Genomic DNA, 21,293 nt, shown 5'->3' on the forward strand with positions numbered 1-21,293 from the left:
GATTCAGCAAATCAGCATAAAACCATCACATGTAGAACAACACTTCAGCCCTGAACATGGAATCAGACAGTGCAAGCCGTTACAGTGATTTCAAGTATTCAGGTAAGAAAGTAAACAATTAACTTTTATATACTTAGTTATATACTTTGTGTTCAACAGACACAGAGACATAACCCAGGGCAGTAACTTGGGCTGTGCGACAGGGGTGACCGCCCAGGGCGCAACGCTGAAGGGAGATTAGCAATTTAGGAATATTTTAGGTTAATTTGGTTACAATTGAGGGCTAGGGGGGCGGCATCTGTCTTTCTCGCCCCAGGCACTAGAATTCTAAGTTACGGCTCTGACATAACAATTACCCAAGTTGGCAATCAGGTGTCTGTTTAAGCCACAGTGCAGGTACTTTGTGTTTTCTGAAGTTTTGCATTAGCATAGTCAACACTAACTTTTCAACATAGAGAAAGTTCCACTTTTGGAAAAGTAAAAAAAAAACCATATGTTTTTTAAAAAATAAATAAATATATATATATATATATATATATATATATATATATATATATCTCAAAATGATAAGTTATGGAAGGACGGCGCCTTCAGGTGTAAAAACAGATAATTGTGTATATATAGTCAATAAGCTCAGAGAGTCCAGAGACCATAAAATCCCAAGAAAAATAGTAAGGCAGGTGGATATCAGCATATAGCAGCATATATCAGCAAATCAGGTGAGACACTGTGCAGATTAATAGTGTAGTAGTGTGCGTACCAGAAATAAGTAAAATAACAGCTTATCTGTATATAGGCTCCTCAGTCATCCCAGGTGGTGATTTCCTTTGCTCGCAGAGACAAGATGCAAATATAGTATGTTCTATTAATAACTGCTGCATCACCGCTCAATAATAGGAAAGATATAAGAAAGCCATATGGTGTAGTATTTTTGCAAACAATTTATTCAGCAGATTAAAAATATAAAATGCAAACTCACAATGAAGATAATAAATATAAGCTTATCTGTATAATATACAGGCGAGATCACTGGTAGTCATATCCCTGGAGGTAGTTAAAGATGTCCCTCTATAGGCTCCATACAAAAGCTCAGGAAAGGGTAATATCTTAATTTGTTACTCCCAGGGTAGATCAGTGAAACAGGGTCTCAGATAGTACAGTTGTGGGCCTCAACGCGTTTCGTTCAGTTTGAACTTCTGCACAGTGTCTCACCAGATTTGCTGATATATGCTGCTATATGCAGATATCCACCTGCATTACTATTTTTCTCTGGATTTTATGGTCTCTGTACTCTCTGAGCTTACTGACTATATATACACAATTATCTGTTTTTATACCTGAAGGTGCCGTCCTTCCATAACTTATCATTTTGATACCTCTTTTCGGTCTAACCATCCGATATTGGAGACTTGGCTGCCACACATATTTGAGGAGGTGTTTTGTTTATGTTTTATGTTTATTTATATCTTTGTTTAGTATCACTTTTTGATTATCATTGTTTTTATTATCCATACATTGGGTAAAGCGCCAATCTGATATCGTGTTCTATTCCATTACTTTTTTATATATATATATATATATATATATATATATATAAATTCCCGGTTGAGTCTGTGGGCACTCTTTGGCATGGGTATCGAGCCAGATCTGGTATCCTGGCAACAGGTGCTGAGTTAAATCTTTATTTCAAAGGTATCTGAGTAAGTTCATACTTGAGGTATAAATGAAGAGCTGCTACATAATTTGTCTGTCTATTGTGTTCTACATCATTAATGTTGATATGTGCTTATGTACACATGTAGATGAATACACATACAAACAATTCCTACAAAGAATGATTATTCTCTCTTGTGTGATTTTTTTGTATTGGGATGATCAACCTGTTAGTCTCCATCACTTTTTTAACAGTTCCACCGTAGATGACCGTACTACAAGTTACAACATACTAGGCTGACAATACCTGCTGGGGCTTGTAGTTTGACAGCAGTTTGTGAAACATAGATTGCTTAAGCCAGTTGCAATGTTTTAAGCTGTGTATATTGTATATATTTATGGTATTTAACTGTAGTATCATTGTGTGTTCTCATTTCAGCCACAAGATGGTATTATTTCTACAGACAAAAGCCTGAATGGATCAGCTATGGACTGCTGATGATATTGTATGTACTGATCCTGGCCCTCTTCATAACTGTCTTCTCTGGATGTAAGAACTATTTTTATCTCATGTTCACATGTAATTCATTTTTTTAGTGTTTTTTCACCAGTAGGAGGTGCTGTCACAACAATGTACCATTGATTTGTGACCAGTAGTGAAACTACCAGGGTTGCTGGGTATACAGCACTCCTCAGTGCCCCCTCCCTTTTCAGAAAAGAGCAGAGCGCAGTCCTCCATTGAGCGCCATATTTGCAGAGCAGAGCAGAACAGGGAGCCTGGGAGGCTACAGAGGCATCACTGGGCCCCTACCTATGTTTGGCTATGGGGCGTGGCAATCTGCTGGTTAGACACTTCTTGTTACCTAGCTGTAATCTCTGATCAGGATCTGAGGACTTGGTCATGTAGGTTTATCAATACTCATCAATGATAATATGTTCCTACATAGGTTCCAGGCAATTAGATATATAGTAAGTATATAAGTACAGAGTGTGTGTATATAGACAGCACATTGTTGGATTTATAGTCATACACTAGAGTATTGCCAGTCATTTCAGAGCAAAATTAACTGCCATGATTTGCTTTACCATTTCAGCTTGTTGCCATAAATCTAGACCACTTAAGACACATGTCTTTTTTTGGCTACACGCAGGCCAATGCTCTAACAAGTTCCAGCCACTTTATGCACAGCCAGAAAAAATATATTGCTCATTACAGGTCTACTAAGTTCACCTTCTTGGTTGAAAATTTAAAAATGTAAATGCCAACCCTTTGCCCCCCCTTACTTTAACGCTGGGGATCCATGTTCAATGTTCATGCAGGACCAGCACTATCATTGGGTGAACCGAGGCAGTCGCCTAGGATGTCAATGGTTAGAGGGCTTGAAAAACAATGAATGAGTGACATAATGTTAGTGATCCGGAGCTCTTAATGTAACAGGGGAGCCCCCACATGGAACACCAGCCCTGACATGGATGAGAAGCAGCCAGCATCTTCTTACCTGTGAAGCTGATGGCTGCCGCTCGTTAATGTCAGTGATGGGCTGGGAGAGTGGCGCTCGGCTATGATGTCACTGCCCAACACCACTCTTCCAGACTCAAGGAACGTGAGATGTTGTCCCCAATCCTTTCCATCTGCTTAGGTAGAAACAGCTGAGGGTGGGGGTGCTGTTTCCAAGGGGAAGGGAGATGACACTTAGGGGGCTCTACACAGTAAGCACAAAACTGCCCCCACTCAGGAGGAGACCACAAAAAGAGTGTTATCATGGGCCCTGCCTCCAGTCCTTGTCATCACACTCCTTGCAATGTTCTGAGAACAATAAAAAGTACAGCTCGGAGTTTATATGTTGGTGGCCGTAATAACATGATGACAGGGACCAGTGACAGGGCTAACACAGATCTTGGTTGTGGTCTAGTCCAAACCTTATTTCTTCAGGGAGCTCTACAATGCAATGAAGAGACCCCCTCAGTTAAGGCTACCGTCCCAAATTTCTGGGGACAGTCCCAATATGTAGCAGTAGAAAGAGGTGTAGTCTGTTGGCAGAGGGCATTATTTGGACAGTTCTGGGCATAGTTTGGACGGATCATGGGAGTGACCTATTTTATCTATGATTTTTATTCAGGAATATTGCCAAGTATGTGTTAAGGTAAAGAGGGGTGTGAGTTATGTTTCAAACATTTTCACCCAAAAGGTGTAATTATCCTTTAACAGTGAATTTCTGTTATCTCCCCAACATTAAACAACTTCAAAGCAAACTGTAGCTGAGAAACAAATAGTCACAACAGGCATTCAGAAGTCAGTTGTGAAAATAAGCAACACCATAAAGGAGAACTCCTTTATTTCTAAAAAATAATTCCCCATCCCCCGATTTATAATAAGAATTTGCAGATATTTGTGGTGATCTGTTCTTCTGCCTGTATTCACTGGAAGTTATACCTGCCCCCGTTGTGCGTCACATTGAATGGCACTCCCCAGGATGTAAATGTCTATTATAAAAATTGGGAAGGTGGACCAATTATGTCTAGGGTGTTTGCCAAAAGTGGACGCGCCTTATGCACATGTTTCGGGAATAGAGCTATTCCCTGTGGGTTTAAGAGGTTTGTGGGGGCTGCTAATGAAAAGTTTTGCCCCCCCCCTGCAAAAGTACAAATCACTCCCCCAATGGTCTGAATCACCTTAAGTTCTTCTTATATGTAATTGAATTAGCAGCAATACATAGATTATGTTTTGTTTCTTTCAGCCACTGCAACCAGTCTGTCTCAGTCTACAGTCAGTAAGACAGAAGTTGATGCCTTTAAGAATAAAGGTAAAAATGTTCAATCAATAAGGGAGAGGGGGAATTATACCAAGGATGTTAGTATGTATGAAACTGAGTATCCTACGTACATAATTTATATACATCTACAACATTTTACACTCCAGCATAGCTCTTAGTTAATCAGTAATATGACTCTGCCTTTTACATGATTGCTCCAACACTCTCACACGGGGCACCAATATGCTCCTCTTTATTCAGCCACAATGGATAGCTAGCAGACTTGCTACATACGGGTGTATGGACTTTATTTTTAGGAGGGGGGCGATTTAGCATAGTCACGCCCCTCAATTCGGATTGGCTGACCCCGGTTGGCCCCGCCCCACCTGTGATTGGCCACCCTCCCTCCCCGTTTTGATCAGCGTCTGGGACATAATTTAAAGGTAGGTTTGTGCTGCTAGGGGGGGGCGATTATCCTGATCACCCCCCCCCCATGATCCGTCACTGTACAGGTGACTCTGAGAGCCACGTTTACAGTGCTCTACTCCCCAACAGGTAAGGTCATTATCGTCCTGCCCTATAGACCGTCTCTCAAGCTCTCCGCAGCCTCTCCTCTCACATTAACAGAGCCTCCCTCTTGGAACACAGACATGCTCGTTCACATAGCAGCTCAGCAAGAATATAGACTGAGCTGAAGAAGTCATCATCATCAACATTTATTTATATAGCACCAGCAAAGTCTGTAGCGCTGTACAATTGGGAACAAACACAGTAATAAAACAACACTGGGTAATACAGACAGGCAAAGAGGTAAGAGGGCCCAGGTCAGGAGCTTACTGTCTATAGCAAGAGATAGCAAGCCGAACTCAGAGTTTATCTGAGTATATATTCTAACTGTACATCCTATTATCTGAACTCACACTACTCTGAACCCACCACACCTGAGACTTCTGAGTTCCATATTTAAACCCTTCGGCCACACCCCCATGGTGTCACACTTGATTACCTGTCACGGGGGTATCACTCAATCTCCAAAGCACTTATGGGGGAATTACACATAGAAACAACAACAGCATTGGGGGTTATTTACTAAGGCTGGGTACACACTACAGAAAATTTCGACCAATGTGTTATCTATAACGAATTTACCAACCACTGAAAAAAAAAGCCCCGGCCAGCATACCGATTCCTGCGTACACACTATACACGTTTTGCAAGGTTTCTCTTCAGATCTGTGCTCGTCATCTGTCATAACCATCAGCTCACAAGATCATGACTCTGTAAACTCCAGAGTCATGTGCAGTGTGCATAGACACTGCAGGATTGGAACAACATCGTTCCATTGTTGAACAAGATTTTCAAGTCAGTTTGTAAATCTCAATCGCCAATTTCATGTACTTTGGAACGATAACCGTTCATCGTTCCAGGGTACACACTGTTAGGAACTCCTTCAGTCAGCACGACAGAACCCGGAATCTGCTCCGATGTCTGGTGTTCGCTGGAGCCCCTAGTGGTGGGAACAGACTTGGCTGCAGACGAACGGAGGGTCGTGTAGTGTGCACTGACTGGGGAGAACCCTGAGGCAGCGATGATAACAGAAACCCCTCCCACTGTATGACTCTGCACTGACACAATGCTGACAAAAACCAAGCCAGTACCAATACAGTAAATATATAAGACTCCCATAAGAGTCTATAGATATATATAACAACCCTACCTTTCCTTGCTGATTTGTGCCCGGGTGTCAGCCTGCTGGCCGGGCGCTGCGGCCTCTGGATTACAGCGTCCCGGTTGTTGCCTAGGCAACCGAGACGTCAGAGGCGGAAGTGACACCCCAGTCGTCATGGAGACGGCCGGGGCGTCTGAGAAGACCGGAAGCGAGCCGCGGTTCGTAACAGTACCCCCCCCTCTTGAGGAGGGGTCAATGCACCCCGACTTCCAGGTTTCCCAGGATATTTTTTGAAGAAGTCCTTAATGAGTTGGTTAGCATGAAGATGCTTTTGCGGCACCCAAGATCGCTCCTCCGGGCCGTAGCCCTTCCAGTGGACCAAAAAGTGGATTTGACTTTGCACCCTTTTGGAGTCTAGCATCTTTTCAACAATAAACTCTTGGTGTCCTCTGACTGAGACAGGACGAGGTCTGTGCAATTGACGTGGTCTGAATTTATGTGACCATGTGACTGCTTTCAACAAGGAACAATGGAATGTGTTAGGAATTTTGAGAGAAGGAGGAAGTTTCAACTTGAAAGCCACAGGATTAATCTGTTTAATAATGGAGAAGGGTCCAATGAACCTAGGACCTAACTTCCTACAAGGTTGCTTAAGTTTAATGTTGCGGGTAGACAGCCACACCTTGTCCCCGACCTTGAAAGGACATGGTCCACGATGCTGAGCAGCATAATGCTTAGACTTAAACGAAGCTTGTTTGAGGGCAAGGTGAACCTTTCTCCATATCCGGCACAGATAAGAAATCGAAGAACTAGATTTAGCTTGATTCCAGACTTCCAGCGAGTTGGACCGAGGATGGAATCCGAGGTTACAGAAGAATGGCGATACCAGAGTAGACGAATGGCACGATTTGTTGTAGGCGAATTCTGCCCATGGAAGCAGAGCAGCCCAATCACTATGGCATTTAGTTACATATAAACGGAGAAATTGCTCAAGGGGTTGATTAACCCTCTCCATTTGTCCGTTGGACTGTGGGTGATACCCTGAAGATAGACATAGTTTGATTCCTAATTGGGCACAGAATGCTCTCCAGAATGTGGCTACAAATTGGGAGCCGCGGTCAGAGACAATGTTAACAGGAAGTCCATGGAGCTTGAAAACGTGCTGAATGAATAGAGATGCCAAGGTCTTAGCACATGGCAATCCTACAAGAGGGATGAAATGTGCCATCTTACTAAATCTGTCCACTATCACCCAGATGGTGTTAAAGCTGGATGAGCGCGGTAATTCCACAATGAAATCCATCGATATGTGGGTCCAGGGTCTCGCTGGAATGGACAGTGGCATAAGAGGCCCGGCAGGACGTTTGCGAGAAGACTTGTTCCTGGCACAGGTTTCACAGGATAACACAAACTCTTTGGTATCTGCTGCCAAGGAAGGCCACCAGACGGAACGAGACAGAAGTTCCAATGTCTTGGATACTCCAGGGTGACCTGAGGTTTTATTATCATGACATTCGGTGAGGACCGTCCTCCTCAGATAATCCGGTATGAATAATTTACCCCTGGGAGTAGCTGATGGTGCCAACTGTTGGAGACCACGGAGAGTTGTGCCAAGATCCTGAGTTAGGCCAAGGACTACTTTGGATGCCGGAATAATGAAAGTGGTTTCTGCGAGGGAAGGATGAGAGGCGATAAAACTGCGAGACAAGGCGTCCGCCTTAATGTTCTTGGATCCGGGCCGGAAGGTAATGGTAAAGTTGAAACGGGAGAAGAAGAGGACCCACCGGGCTTGTCTGGAGTTCACAATCTTGGCAGATTGAATATACTGTAGATTTTTGTGGTCGGTATATACTGTAACAACATGATTAGCTCCCTCTAGCCAGTGGCGCCACTCTTCAAATGCCCACTTGATTGCCAGCAACTCCCTATTTCCAACGTCGTAGTGGGTCTCAGCGGAGGAAAATTTCCTGGAGAAAAATGCACAGGGGTGCAGGCAGTGATCATTGAGATCTTTCTGAGAAAGGATGGCACCTGCCCCGACGTAAGAAGCGTCCACTTCGATAATAAAGGGTAACTCTGGATTGGGGTGTCGGAGGACAGGTGCAGAGATGAACGCCTCTTTTAACTCCTGAAAAGACGTTAAAGCAGTAGAGGACCAATTAACGGTATCGGCCCCTTTTCGGGTAAGGGCTGTAATTGGAGCCACTAATACAGAGAATGACCGGATGAATCGCCTATAGTAATTAGCGAATCCTAAAAACCTCTGAATGGCTTTAAGATTGCTTGGCCGGATCCAATCGAGAACTGCCTGTACCTTACTGGAATCCATGGAGAAGCCACGAGGAGAGATGACATATCCGAGGAACGTGACCTGAGTGACTTTAAACTCGCATTTCTCGAGTTTAGCGAAGAGGCAGTGCTGGCGGAGTTTCCGAAGTACCTGTCTGACATGAGTACGGTGTTGCTCCAGTGACTGGGAATAAATCAAAATGTCGTCAAGATACACTACAACGAATCTCCCCAGGAATTCTCGTAGGACATCATTAATAAAATCTTGAAACACTGCGGGGGCGTTACATAGGCCGAAGGGCATGACCCGATATTCATAATGGCCTGAGTGAGTGTTGAAGGCCGTCTTCCACTCATCACCCTTTTTGATTCGAACTAGATTATATGCCCCCCGCAGATCGATCTTGGAGAATATCGTGGCTAATTTGAGCTGATCAAACAGCACGGAGATGAGTGGCAACGGATAGGTATTTTTCACGGTAATCCCATTTAAACCCCTATAGTCTATGCACGGCCGGAGGCTCCCATCTTTTTTTTTCACAAAGAAGAAACCCGCTCCTACGGGTGATTTGGATGGTTGAATGAATCCCTTACGTAGGTTTTCCTCCACATAATCATCAATAGACTTAGTCTCGGAAATAGACAAGGCATATAATCTTCCCTTAGGAAGCTTGGCATCCGGAACCAAATCAATGGAGCAATCGTAGCTACGGTGTGGGGGTAGAGAGTCTGCTTTTTTTGAGAACACGTCGTGGAATTCACGATAAGGCAATGGAAGAGATCCAGGGCAAGGCTGAACAATCCGGAGAGGAAGAGCAAGACAGGTTGAGGAACAAGCCTTACTCCATCGTATGATCTCTCCCGTGCTCCAATCTATGTGAGGGTTGTGAAGTTGAAGCCAGGGATGCCCGAGGATCAATGGTACGGAGGAACAAGGAATCAGAAAGAACGAGAGGACTTCAGAGCGGAGATAGAAACGGATCGATTACCATACATGATCCGAGCAGGGATTAAGACAGAATTCTTGGAAGAGACCATCTGGAGACCTAGGCGTACCTCCTCCTTTACTCCTAGGCCTGGTCTTTTCCCGCCTTGTTCGGGCAGCTACGCAGGAGATGGCCTTTATTGCCGCAATAGAGACATAGCCCCAATGACCGCCGCCTGGATTTCTCCTCAGGGGACAGGCGATAAGCCCCTAACTGCATGGGCTCTGGTAAATCCTGAGGAACTGGGTAGACGGCTGGAGAGGACCAGGATGGTGAGGCGGCCTCCTTCTCGGACCTTCTTTCCTTGATCCTGCGGTCAATTTTAATAACCAATTGCATTAAGGCCTCCAAGGAAGATGATGAAGGATACTGGACTAAGGAGTCCTTTATCTGCTCCGAGAGCCCAAGCCGGAACTGACTCCGTAGTGCGGGGTCATTCCACTGGCTGTCGACCGACCAACGTCGGAACTCGGCACAATACTCTTCCGCTGTCCGCCGTCCCTGTTTCAGCGCTCTTAGGTGGGACTCGGCCGAGGCCACCCTATCTGGGTCATCATATAAGAGACCAAGTGCGTTGAAGAAGGCGTCTACGGACTGCAGAGCTGGATTAACAGGAGTCAGACTGAACGCCCAGGATTGGGGATCGCCTTGGAGTAAGGAGATGACAATGCCGACCCTCTGTTGCTCCGAGCCCGAGGAGCGGGGCCTGAGACGAAAATACAGCTTGCAGCCCTCCTTAAAATTTCAGAATAAGGCTCTATCTCCAGAGAACCGGTCCGGAAGATTTAACTTTGGCTCAGGTGCCGGAGTTGCTTGTGAGGCCTTGGCGGCTTCTTCCTGAGCAGAAAGCCTGTGAGAAAGATCCTGAATCATCTGCGACACAACTTGGATCTGCCCTGCTAGGACTTGAGCCGGACTGGGTTCCATCGGTGAAAAATAGGATCGTCTTTATTTTGGGCCAGTTATAATGTTAGGAACTCCTTCAGTCAGCACGACAGAACCCGGAATCTGCTCTGATGTCTGGTGTTCGCTGGAGCCCCTAGTGGTGGGGACAGACTTGGCTGCAGACGAACGGAGGGTCGTGTAGTGTGTACTGACTGGGGAGAACCCTGAGGCAGCGTAGTAGAACACAGCGATGTGAGACCCAGGCAAAAGGTCAAGGGCCGGCAGCAGGCAGGGATATCAGAAAACGAGCCGAAGTCAGGGGTCACAGGCAATACAACAAAGTCCAAAAACAAGCCAGGGGTCATACACGGGAAATCCAATAATAGAATAAGCACAGGAGCAGGGAAATAGGAACAGGAGCCTAGCTAAACAGGAAGCTATAACTGGCAATGAGGCTCAGTCCTCACTGCCTTAAATAGCAAGAAGGGCCAATAGGAATCATGATAACAGAAACCCCTCCCACTGTATGACTCTGCACTGACACAATGCTGACAAAAACCAAGCCAGTACTAATACAGTAAATATATAAGACTCCCATAAGAGTCTATAGATATATATAACAACCCTACCTTTCCTTGCTGATCTGTGCCCGGGTGTCAGCCCGCTGGCCGGGCGCTGCGGCCTCTGGATTACAGCGTCCCGGTTGTTGCCTAGGCAACCGGGACGTCAGAGGCGGAAGTGACACCCCGGTCGTCATGGAGATGGCCGGGGCGTCTGAGAAGACCGGAAGCGAGCCACGGCGGCCCGTCGGGGAGCCGCGGTTCGTAACACACACTACTGTGATATCAGGCCAATCAGTTGTTTATTCTCCGATTGAACCACTAATCAACTGAAAACACTGTAGTGAGTATCTAGCCTAAAGCTGGGTACACACTACAGAAATTTCGACTAACTTTTTATGCCGAGCGATTTTGCATACGATCGATGGTCCGATCGCTCGGTCCATGGACTACATACACACTAGCCTTGTTTAGGACGATAAAGGGAAGAGTGGACGTCCCTTTAGTGACTTTTTACAGCCATGTTGTCGTGAGCAATGACTCTAATTTCGTACTCACTGTTGTGGATCGGTCGGAAGTTTATACACACTACACAACGGAAACGAGATTGGAACAAAAATATTAAATGGTGCGACCAACCAAATGAGGCGACAATCGTCCATTTGGGCAGACTTTCGACCATCGTGTCACTGCACACACTGACCCGACTTTTGAACAAGCGGTCGTATGTCGGCTGATTTAGACGATTATTGGATGAAAACTGTGTAGTGTGTACCCAGCTCTAGAAAGTGCTAGTACAGACACTCATAGCAACCAATCACACATTTCCTTCACTGACTATTTTGCAATAGATCAATCAAAGCTGATTAGTTGCTGTAGGTTGCTACAAAACTCCACTTTGACCCCCTATGTAAACTCAGATAATCCCATCATACATGAGGCTAGCATTTCTTATTTGAAAGGAGATATTTATATACAAGTTGCTCTGTTTATGTGGAGAAATATCTAAGCCGGTGTTCTCCCCAGAAAATTTTGCCATCCAGGTGGCATTAATAAGTAGCTAGGATAGTTGTAATACTTTGCAATAATATTGAAAAATGTTGTAGGTTATTGCCCACACCTGCCAGGACTGGTCAGACTGATGGTCAGTGATCTAACACACACTGCTGGCTGTAGTGCTCACATAGTGCCTGTTCTAATAGGAGAAACAATGGTTTATTCTATTATAATAGGACTCTGTTGGGCTCCAAGAGCAGGATGGCAAGTAAAAAGAGCACCTGGGAAATAGGTGCTGGGGAGAACACTGTCTAAGCATTTTTTTCTCTTGCAGTCATTCAAGTTTCTTCATTGATAGACCAGCTGAAAACATCTGTAAAGAGTAAGTCAATGAACCCCCCCCCCCCTTCCTTCCTTCCTACAAGAAAAACAATGCCACACAAGCCACAGGAGCATGAATACAAAACTTAGGCCACCTATTGTTTGAAAAAGTTTCAATACAGGACATTTATAATGTTTAAATACAGAGAAGTGCACCACAGTGTCCCCTAGTTGATGTCACCTCATGTCGTCATTTTTGTAAAACCAAAATTTTTATATACGTAGATTATTTAATTGTATGACCTAATACAATAATACAATCATCATATGTATGAACCATAGTACACTATTTACAAAGCATGGCTATACATCCGTAGGAAGCACAGTAAACAGAAAAATAGGGGAAATAGTTAAATAAATAGAAAGTTTAAGGTGTTCTGGATCTAGAATGAAGAGGAGGTGGCAATGTGATGTCATATGCGGGTCCTTTTGAAATTCCCGGTCATTCATGGAGGGAGCTGTTCTCCCTCAACTGGCTCCCCAATCCATCTATTTTCTTTCTCAATATCAATTATTTCAACTGCTATCTCTGGATGTAATGGACTGCACACTAAGGGGGGCAATGCAGACAGCTTTCTCTCTCCTCTGTCTGTCAACTGACTCCTTCGTTTCTGGTTTGCAGACCTCCTCACATCAGGGTGATCAGAGTAATCAGAGCTGAGAGTTACTGTAGCACCACAGTAATCCTGCAGCGATCTGGATTCTTTGTCCCGATTCCTACCTGCTCCACTTTACTTTGGTGGTTACAGACGTAGGCTGTTGAGGTGTATACCTGGCCTCTTCTCTGCCTGTTGACGTGCTTCACCAGAGGCAGAACACTAGGTCTCCTGGTCACAAAATGTGGAGGTGTGGCCTGGCAATACTGTACATGTGCAGTGAAAGTGAAAGTCCATTTTGCAATGCAAACACTATGTTTGCATTGAGATAACAGAGGGAGCAGGCAGTTATGGAAATACCTCCGCTGCACGGTGTGTGGCAGCTAGGGGTCACCGCTGATATCCAGACCTCGTCGCCACAGCACCCCTCCAACGGTGGTAGTTCCGCCACTGGGCTAGATGCTTCCCCAATCCTGAGATGCTCCTCATCTGCTGGGCCTATGTCCTGGGCACAGCCTTTTGTCTTGGCTCTGGTTCCTACAATCGTGACTTCTGGGTTCAGAGGGGCAGCTACATCTGGTGGCTTCCTCACTGGAACCCCTTATCTCCCGAAGTAACCCCTTGCTGTCTTTTTGTGAGATCGAGAGCTCCAGCCTTAATGGCACTTCTAGTGGGTGTAAGCCGACCCTCTTCATGCATAGTGCCGTCACAATAACTGGTGCTTAGCTCACCTTGGAAGAAGAGTGCAATTGAAGCAGACCTTCTATTATATGTTATCCCAGAGACATATTACCCAATACATACATCAGATCAGTTTGTCACAGTTTATATTACAATTTATACACATACAGAGGGAAATATAATTTGGCTATCTGAGAGAGGGTCTCAGCGGGCTTAATCTTAATTTGAACAAGCCCAGTGCCTGCCTTTTTTACCATAGGAGTAGCTGGGTTATGTAATGGGTTAAAGACTGTGCCCTGACCAGGTCCATGAACTGTGGTAAACAAGCTGCAGCAGTGGTGGGAATGGATAACCCCTTCTTTCCCCACAATTACAGATGGAAATGTCTGGAATCTCCAGAATAAACAACCACTTAAACAAAGCTGTCCTATAACTTTTTTCATCCTTACTCCCCATATTTTTTTGCACACTGTTGCCATTCTGTCAGGGAAAGAAAACAACTCTTTTTTGATAGACAGTCAGACTTGGTGGTAAATGTATGAACATGCGGGTTCTTCAACACCCGCGTGTTCAGCGTGTTCGGCGATTAAATTTCGAACGGCGCTGCATTGTAAAGGGAAACTTCCCTTTACAATGCAGCGCTGCTTGAAATTTAATCGCCGAACACGCGGGTGTTGAAGAACTCGCATGTTCATACATTTACCCCTTGGAGTTCCTATTATTAACTGATAGAGCTGCACTTCCTGTCCAACAGGAAACACTTCCAGCCAATAGGAGCCCAGTGCAGGTACTGTCAGACAATAGCAGCACTGACTGATAAATACTGGATCACGTGGTGGGAGCAATGGTTTTCGGCTACATTAATAATGGCTTTTTGTACATCCGTCCTAGTCGCTTTCGGCTTTTAAAATTTGCCATTAGATTGGGCTGCTTTGAACACTAGCCCCCAGATTAGAGACAGCTTTGTATACCTACCACTAGGTTGAAATCAGCTTCTTATTCTAGCCACCTTATTGGGCTCAGCTCTGTATACGTGCCCCCACATTGGGCTGGGTTTTATATACTTGCCACCCTATTGGGCTCAGCTTTGCATAGTTGCCACCACATTGGGCTCAGTTTTGTATATTAGCATTCAGCTTGGGCTTTACGATGTGTATTAGCCACTAGAAATGAGCAAAATTGAAAAAAATGTTCCATGAAATATTCACCTTTTCAACTCCATTCACGCCAAAGTTAGGCTCAACTTCAGCCACCGGGTTTGGCACAAGAATAGGCTCATTTAGAAGGTTCTAGTAAAGTGCTCAAAATTTGATTTGGGCCCATAAGCCTGTAGTTATGTATCGGTCTTATTTATACATTACTTCAGATATATTATCTATAGTGGCTCCATCATATTTTAGGCAGCTTCAAACTGAACACAAATTACTTAATTTCTCCTACCCTCTAATGGTAAGTTAGGAAATTTGACCACTTTTATTGTATATTACTCGTTCCCTTGCTAAGAACTCAAAAGGTCACGAAAATGTAAATGCACCTTCTGCAGTGCTTATGCCATTTGTGACAATATTTGTCTGAATACACCTGTTTTTACCAGGAAGAGCATGGATTTGTGGGCCAAGATGATAGGGTTTGCAGTGGTGGTATATTTTGTATGTTCTGATGGGAAAAGCTAGGTGGACATTAGTTTGTGGGATGAGATTATTTCAAAAGGAGGAGAAGGCATATTTTGGGGAAGAGGGCTGTTCCCCCATTATAAGGTTTCATATTTTTACTTTCCTGATGCGCTTTATATGGTTAGACACATAATTAGGCACATTTAGACCAATGTCATAATAACAACGAATGACACAAAAGTGACACATGTAATAAACATATTCATAAAGCCCCCTCATGATTAATGTAAGACATAAATGAGGCCAATTTGTGCAGTGTTGTAGCAGAAAGATGTACAAAGATGAAATTAAGGAATGTGATGGCCCTAAAGTGTTAATTTGATGGCAAATTTTTCACGCGTTCCAACATTTTTCCAGTCTAAACTGAATCCTGCAAAACTAGGTGCAGATTACTGTCACAGGGGTGGTAAAATAAACATGATTTGGATGCACATCTAAGAAAGGGCTAGCTGGACATACAGATCCATTTGCACAACTAGGGCCTGATTCATTAAGGATCTTAACTTAAGAAACTTCTTATTTAAGTCTCCTGGACAAAAACATGTTACAATGCAAGGGGTGCAAATTAGTATTCTGTTTTGCACATAAGTTAAATACTGACTGTTTTTTCATGTAGCACACAAATATCAACTTTAAATTTCAGTGTACAAATAAGCTATCAAGTATTTGTGTATTACATGAAAAAACAGCCAGTATTTAACTTATGTGCAAAACAGAATACTAATTTGCACCCCATGAATTGTAACATGGTTTTGTCTGGGAGACTGAAATAAGAAGTTTCTCAAGTTAATATCCTTAATGAATCAGGCCCCTAGTGTAACATTACAATGCACTTTCTTAAATGGCATTTACTGTGTAGCTTACTGTCTGACAGGACAATAACACTGGGGCTTAACTCTACATTTTTCTTTAATACTGAAATAGGATAAGCTTAGAAAGCTCACAAATGTTTTGTAAGATTCATTGGGGCGGCTGTTGGGGAAACATATGCGTAAAATTGATAAGAGTGACTGAATGAATAGGACTGATGATAATTTCTTGATTAAATGAAATTGTTCTTACAATCATGGAAATATAAGAGAATGTGTTGCAACAAATGATCAGATTTGTTTTCATTTCAGAGAAGCCCTGTGAGGTCGGTTGGCTACACTTTGATGACAGCTGTTATTACCTCAGTTTAGTCAAGTCTAACTGGCAAAAAGCCAGGGATGGGTGCATTAAAAAAGAAGCCGACCTCGCTGTAATTACCAGTGAGAGAGAGCAGGTGAGATATTATCTGGTCCAAGATGGGGGTCCAAAGGGAAAGATCGTCTTGGTGGATGAGGTGTCAGGATTCAGAATGTCATTGTCTCCCACAGTTTCAACTGATGGTTGTTGATTAATGGCCCATTTATTCATTTTAGGTCGAAGGGCCTCAAATAGGTCCAAATTGATCCCTTGGTCCAATCCAAATTGGATTGTACAGAATTTTTGGGCTGATATGAGTATCTGCACTTCATTGTCCAACAGGAAGTATTCCACGTTTTACTTGTCAATTGAATGTCCAGACCTGTTCAATATGGCTATCTCCATATGTGGTTAAAGTGCTCACAGATCTGGTCGATCAATGTTTATGCCAAATGAACAGATTACTGCAGATATTAATAACAGTATTAGGCGATGGACTCATAAATGCAAACACTGAATCAGTTGTCAAGTGGAGGAGCAACCAATCAGAGGAAGTGATCATGGGAGATCTGTAGGACAGAGCCTGGTTGTTTTGCAGAAAAACTAACAATGGAAATAAGAAAGTGGTCTTAAAACTAGGTTCAGCAGATTCAAGTATGCAACCCAGACATAGGAGAGATTACAGAGTCTTTAAGAGTGCAATTGGTGGAATACCTATTTGGAATGCCTGGGCCTTCTTATCACATCCAATGTAGTGACTTGACAACACAAAGAAATCCCTTTTCTTTCAGAATAGTGAAGTTTAAAGATGGTCTGTTCTACATCTTTCCTTATCTGAAACTAGGAAGTCCTTCTTATATATGTACAATTCCAATAAGATTGAAGCTTATAAGGATTGCCATATCAGCCACCTTAAAGGCATAACATGTAATGCACATGACACATTACTTCTCAATAAAACATAACTTCAGCATATATATCAAGTAGGCATATTTCTAAAACAAATGAACAGGTCTCTCTAGAGCTGGGTTAGCCGGGGCTGAAGCCCTGGGGTCTGGCCTCTCGTGGGCCCAGCAGGCCCAACCCAGTCAGAAAAGAAATGTTATTTATTTGTTAATGTTAATTTATTTTTCTTTTTTGAGGGATTTTTAAAACACGTTTGTTTTTTAAGTAGCGGTATACAATGATAAGTAAGAAAATAAAGTCATTTCAGATTGAATTAAGAAAACATACGAGCAGGAATAAGTTAATGCGTAGAAGTTGACAACCCTTCATGCAGACTCACCCGCTGCCACACCGTGAAATCACATAATTGTAGTGACTCCAGCCGACAGTAATCTGCTCCACTCGTACACCAAAGTGATGGATGATTAAGGACAGGGAGGCCTGAAAAGTCCTCTACCCTGGGGTTGGTGATCACTCTCCACGGCCCTGCAAATTAAATATTGTCTTCAACACATATGTTTGCAATAGATATTTCACAGGGTGTGTGAATATCCATATGTGTGCTTAAATGTTAATTCGAGTTTCTGTCCACTCAACTTTACTCCGCTAAAGAAGTTATGCCCAATTTCTCACTTACAAGCTATGTGTCATAATTTTTACACACAGTACATTGGATATTAAATTTGGACATACTACACTTCTTAATATATTGCTGTATTAATCATTGAGAATATGCCTACAATTGGGAATTAGTTGATTATTATTATACTTAGGAAATCTTACAATGTAATTTTCCGACTACGGTGTTACCTAATAGCTGCCCATTTCTTTTTCAGATTTTCCTTAACGCTAAATCTAACGCCGGCGTTATCAGGCGTTTTTGGATTGGATTGCATGATATTGATGAGGAAGGTGCGTGGACTTGGGTGGATGGATCGAATTACGAAACATCTTACAAGTAAGTCTCTACAAAATTGAAGCTCTGCAGGTTTAGCTGAATGGTGTAATAAAGGGCAGGTACTTCATGACTTGAAAACAAAACACTCCACAAGGACAGAGTACACAAGAATGCCTAAAGAACAGTCACAATATCAAATATAGAAAGTTGTGACAGGAACAGTAGTCTTTTACAAATGCATTAGTGGATATTACAAACTGTTGTTTCATTTAAAGACTGACTACCATACAAAATGAATTTAACAGCAGCTGTACTGGAGCAAAATTGCACACTTTTCAATGTGGCCATTGTTTAATATCTCAAACGAAAGAAAATATTAAGAGATCTATTAAAAAGTTCTATACTCAAAGTATAACTTGCTCTAGAATTCTAACTAGGCAGTTGCAGGGGAGGACCTAGACTTTTTTTTTTTTGGGGGGGGGGGGCGATTTTGCATTGTCACGCCCCTCCTTAACTCTGATTGGTTGGTCCCCCCCCCCTTCTTCTCGATGATCGGACCTCTCTGCCACAATTTAATGGGATGGAGGGGTCTGCTGGCTGCTAGTGGACGTGATTGCCCAAATCGCCCCCCCTCTCTCTATCCTCAGACTTCTGTCAGGTGTCTAATCAGAATTCTAAAGCTAGTTATGCTGTCAGTGGATTAAATTTTAAAACACAATGTATGTTCAGAGCAAAATGTGTTGGTTTTACACCGTTGTGCAAGATGATCCAAGGATATCAAGGTGCACAACTACTCTCCTCTCTTGGGAGATGTTCCCAGTGGAACATATGTTCAACTAATATCAGTGATTTATTTAGTGACTATAAGCAACTACTAGAAATAAAAACAGACAACAATTAAGTGATTACATAGTTTTTCTATACTTAGGTTCGGTAGACAAACACTGATCGCAGTCAGGGAGCACCTCTGTTATTTCATTTCGGACACCTGAATTCTTTAAAGAGAAGTCTTCTGGACACCCATCAATACATTCATTCTGAGGCTGCTATTTATTTGTTTAACTTGTTCTTAAATAGAAGTTATCTGAATGATGACCATGACCATATAAAGTAATAATAGAAATGCACAAATATGATGCGCTTAGCAGAGCATGGTTACATCATCCAAGTAGAAACAATAGCTTATAGTATACATGACACTGAAGATAGATAGACACATAAAAGGCACATTTCTGTTTAACCCTTACAGGAGACACCTCCGCAAACTAGAAGCGTGCTGGGGTTTGCAGAGAGGTGAAATAAACCTGAAAGGGTGCACTGTGCAAAAGTAAAGATGTCACATCAATAATCTCCTCCACTCATCAAAACTCCTACCACCCCTTTCATTAAGTAAATCTGTTGGGTTTTTCGCCTAAAATGCTGCTCTGTTTAATCAAACGTGTGGCTTAAATTAGTCATGAGAGTGGTGGCCCATCATGACTCTCTTTATTACACGGGGCAATTTCATAGGTTTGAAATTTTTTTTTACATGGAGGAAAAAGTGCGCCTAGAAATGTGCTTCTCCGCCAAAGGAAAATGCAAAATACGTTTGATTAAAAATATAGCATGAGACCTGATTTCTACCAGCTATGAGCTTGTGTAAAGTCAAGTCCTGTTACAGAATGGGAAGTGGCTGTTCACCCCTCCGTAGAGCAATATATGTCCTTTATCACATTTCACTAATCAATATTATGTTATCCACGACTGCATATGATAATAAAACATAGTAACCATGCTGGCCTGAGCAAACACATACAGGGGCACACATACAAGGGTGAGACGTTAGTGGTATCTTTGGTACTACTAAAGGCTGCTCCACATATTGTATTTTATCTCTCTCTCTCCTGCTGCCTGGTTAAGCAGTGGTTCAGCCTAAGTATCACCCCGCTTTTGGCAGGCCTACACCAGTGCGAAAACCTCCGGATTGTCACTGTTTGTGTCTCCAGTGGAGTTGGCCCACAATTGTTTTTGCTCCCTGCATCTTGATCCAGTGGAAACCATAAGTTCCAGTTATGTACTGCCTCAACCAAGCTGTAGGTTTTATTCTCCCGTGCTGGTATCTAGGTGCTGGTATCTGGGGTTATCCAAGTGGGACTGGCTCTAAGGAATGTGAGTATCTCACTCACTTTTCGCCTCCTGCTGTGATCAGCTCTGCTGAGTGGAGATAATGCAGGATAAACATTGGGCACGGTATCAGGGAGAGAATATATATTGTCAAACTGACAGTTTGACCAATTCATTAATGAAGACTCTTGGAAGCCCCCTTCTGCATTCCCACATCCAGGCTCTTGTAACACTGGGAGCAGGTATGGCACGGGCAACTCGACTGCAATACAGTTTGTACAATGTACATTACATTAGGACTTGCGTCATGTAGATTAAGAAATTGTTAAACATTCTTATTAGGCAAAGGCGGCCCTGGGGCGGGATGAACCTTTATTTGGCAATACCCATTATCCCCCCCTTCACTGCAAGCATCTTCTTTCCCTTTGAAATATTAAACAATGACCACCTTGAAAAATATTATTGTGTTGCACTAAAGCAGTTGTCCTTTAAGTCACAAAGTTTATCATGCCTCAGTGATGTCACTAGTCCTTGATGAATTTATACCATGCATTCTCATATTGATTCAGACCACTACATTTCTGCCTCCACCGCGTGCAGGTCACTGTAAAGTTGAATAAGTAGTGGATTCAATCCTGTTACTCTCTTTCAGGTTCTGGAAGGAAGGGGAGCCAAATGATCACTTAGAGGGTGAAGACTGTGGCCACATGTGGACCAACGGAGAGTGGAATGATGTGCCCTGCACTTATGACCAATGTTACGCAATCTGTGAGAAGAAGCTCTGAGCGTATATGTCCTACACACGACTTATTAGACAGCCAACACAGTGGAGCTAATTGATTACATACTTCTAATCAGTATTTTAAACGAAACTATTTTCACGTCTATGCTTATGTTGTCTGCCTGGTGTGCCCCTGTTTTATGTATGAACTGTTTTCCCCACTGTCGACAATAGTATTAATAATTAATTCAGCCATTCTCATAATTTCATAATTGGATCAGAATTATATATCTGTTACATTTATGTTTCACCATGAAATTAAAGTGTATTTTATTTT

At 43.0% G+C, this 21,293-nt stretch overlaps 1 protein-coding gene across 1 annotated transcript; it reads left to right on the forward strand.

The window, feature by feature from the left end:
* Positions 1-21,293, forward strand: LOC142111302 (hepatic lectin-like). Its single transcript, XM_075193801.1, has 7 exons — positions 1-102; positions 2,093-2,203; positions 4,392-4,457; positions 12,126-12,173; positions 16,244-16,386; positions 18,071-18,192; positions 20,888-21,293. Exons 1-7 carry the CDS (start codon positions 57-59, stop codon positions 21,018-21,020), a joined length of 669 nt encoding a protein of 222 aa, XP_075049902.1. The 5' UTR covers positions 1-56; the 3' UTR covers positions 21,021-21,293.

The sequence above is a fragment of the Mixophyes fleayi genome, assembly GCF_038048845.1.
Source record: "Mixophyes fleayi isolate aMixFle1 chromosome 4 unlocalized genomic scaffold, aMixFle1.hap1 SUPER_4_unloc_2, whole genome shotgun sequence".
Classification (NCBI taxonomy): domain Eukaryota; kingdom Metazoa; phylum Chordata; class Amphibia; order Anura; family Limnodynastidae; genus Mixophyes; species Mixophyes fleayi.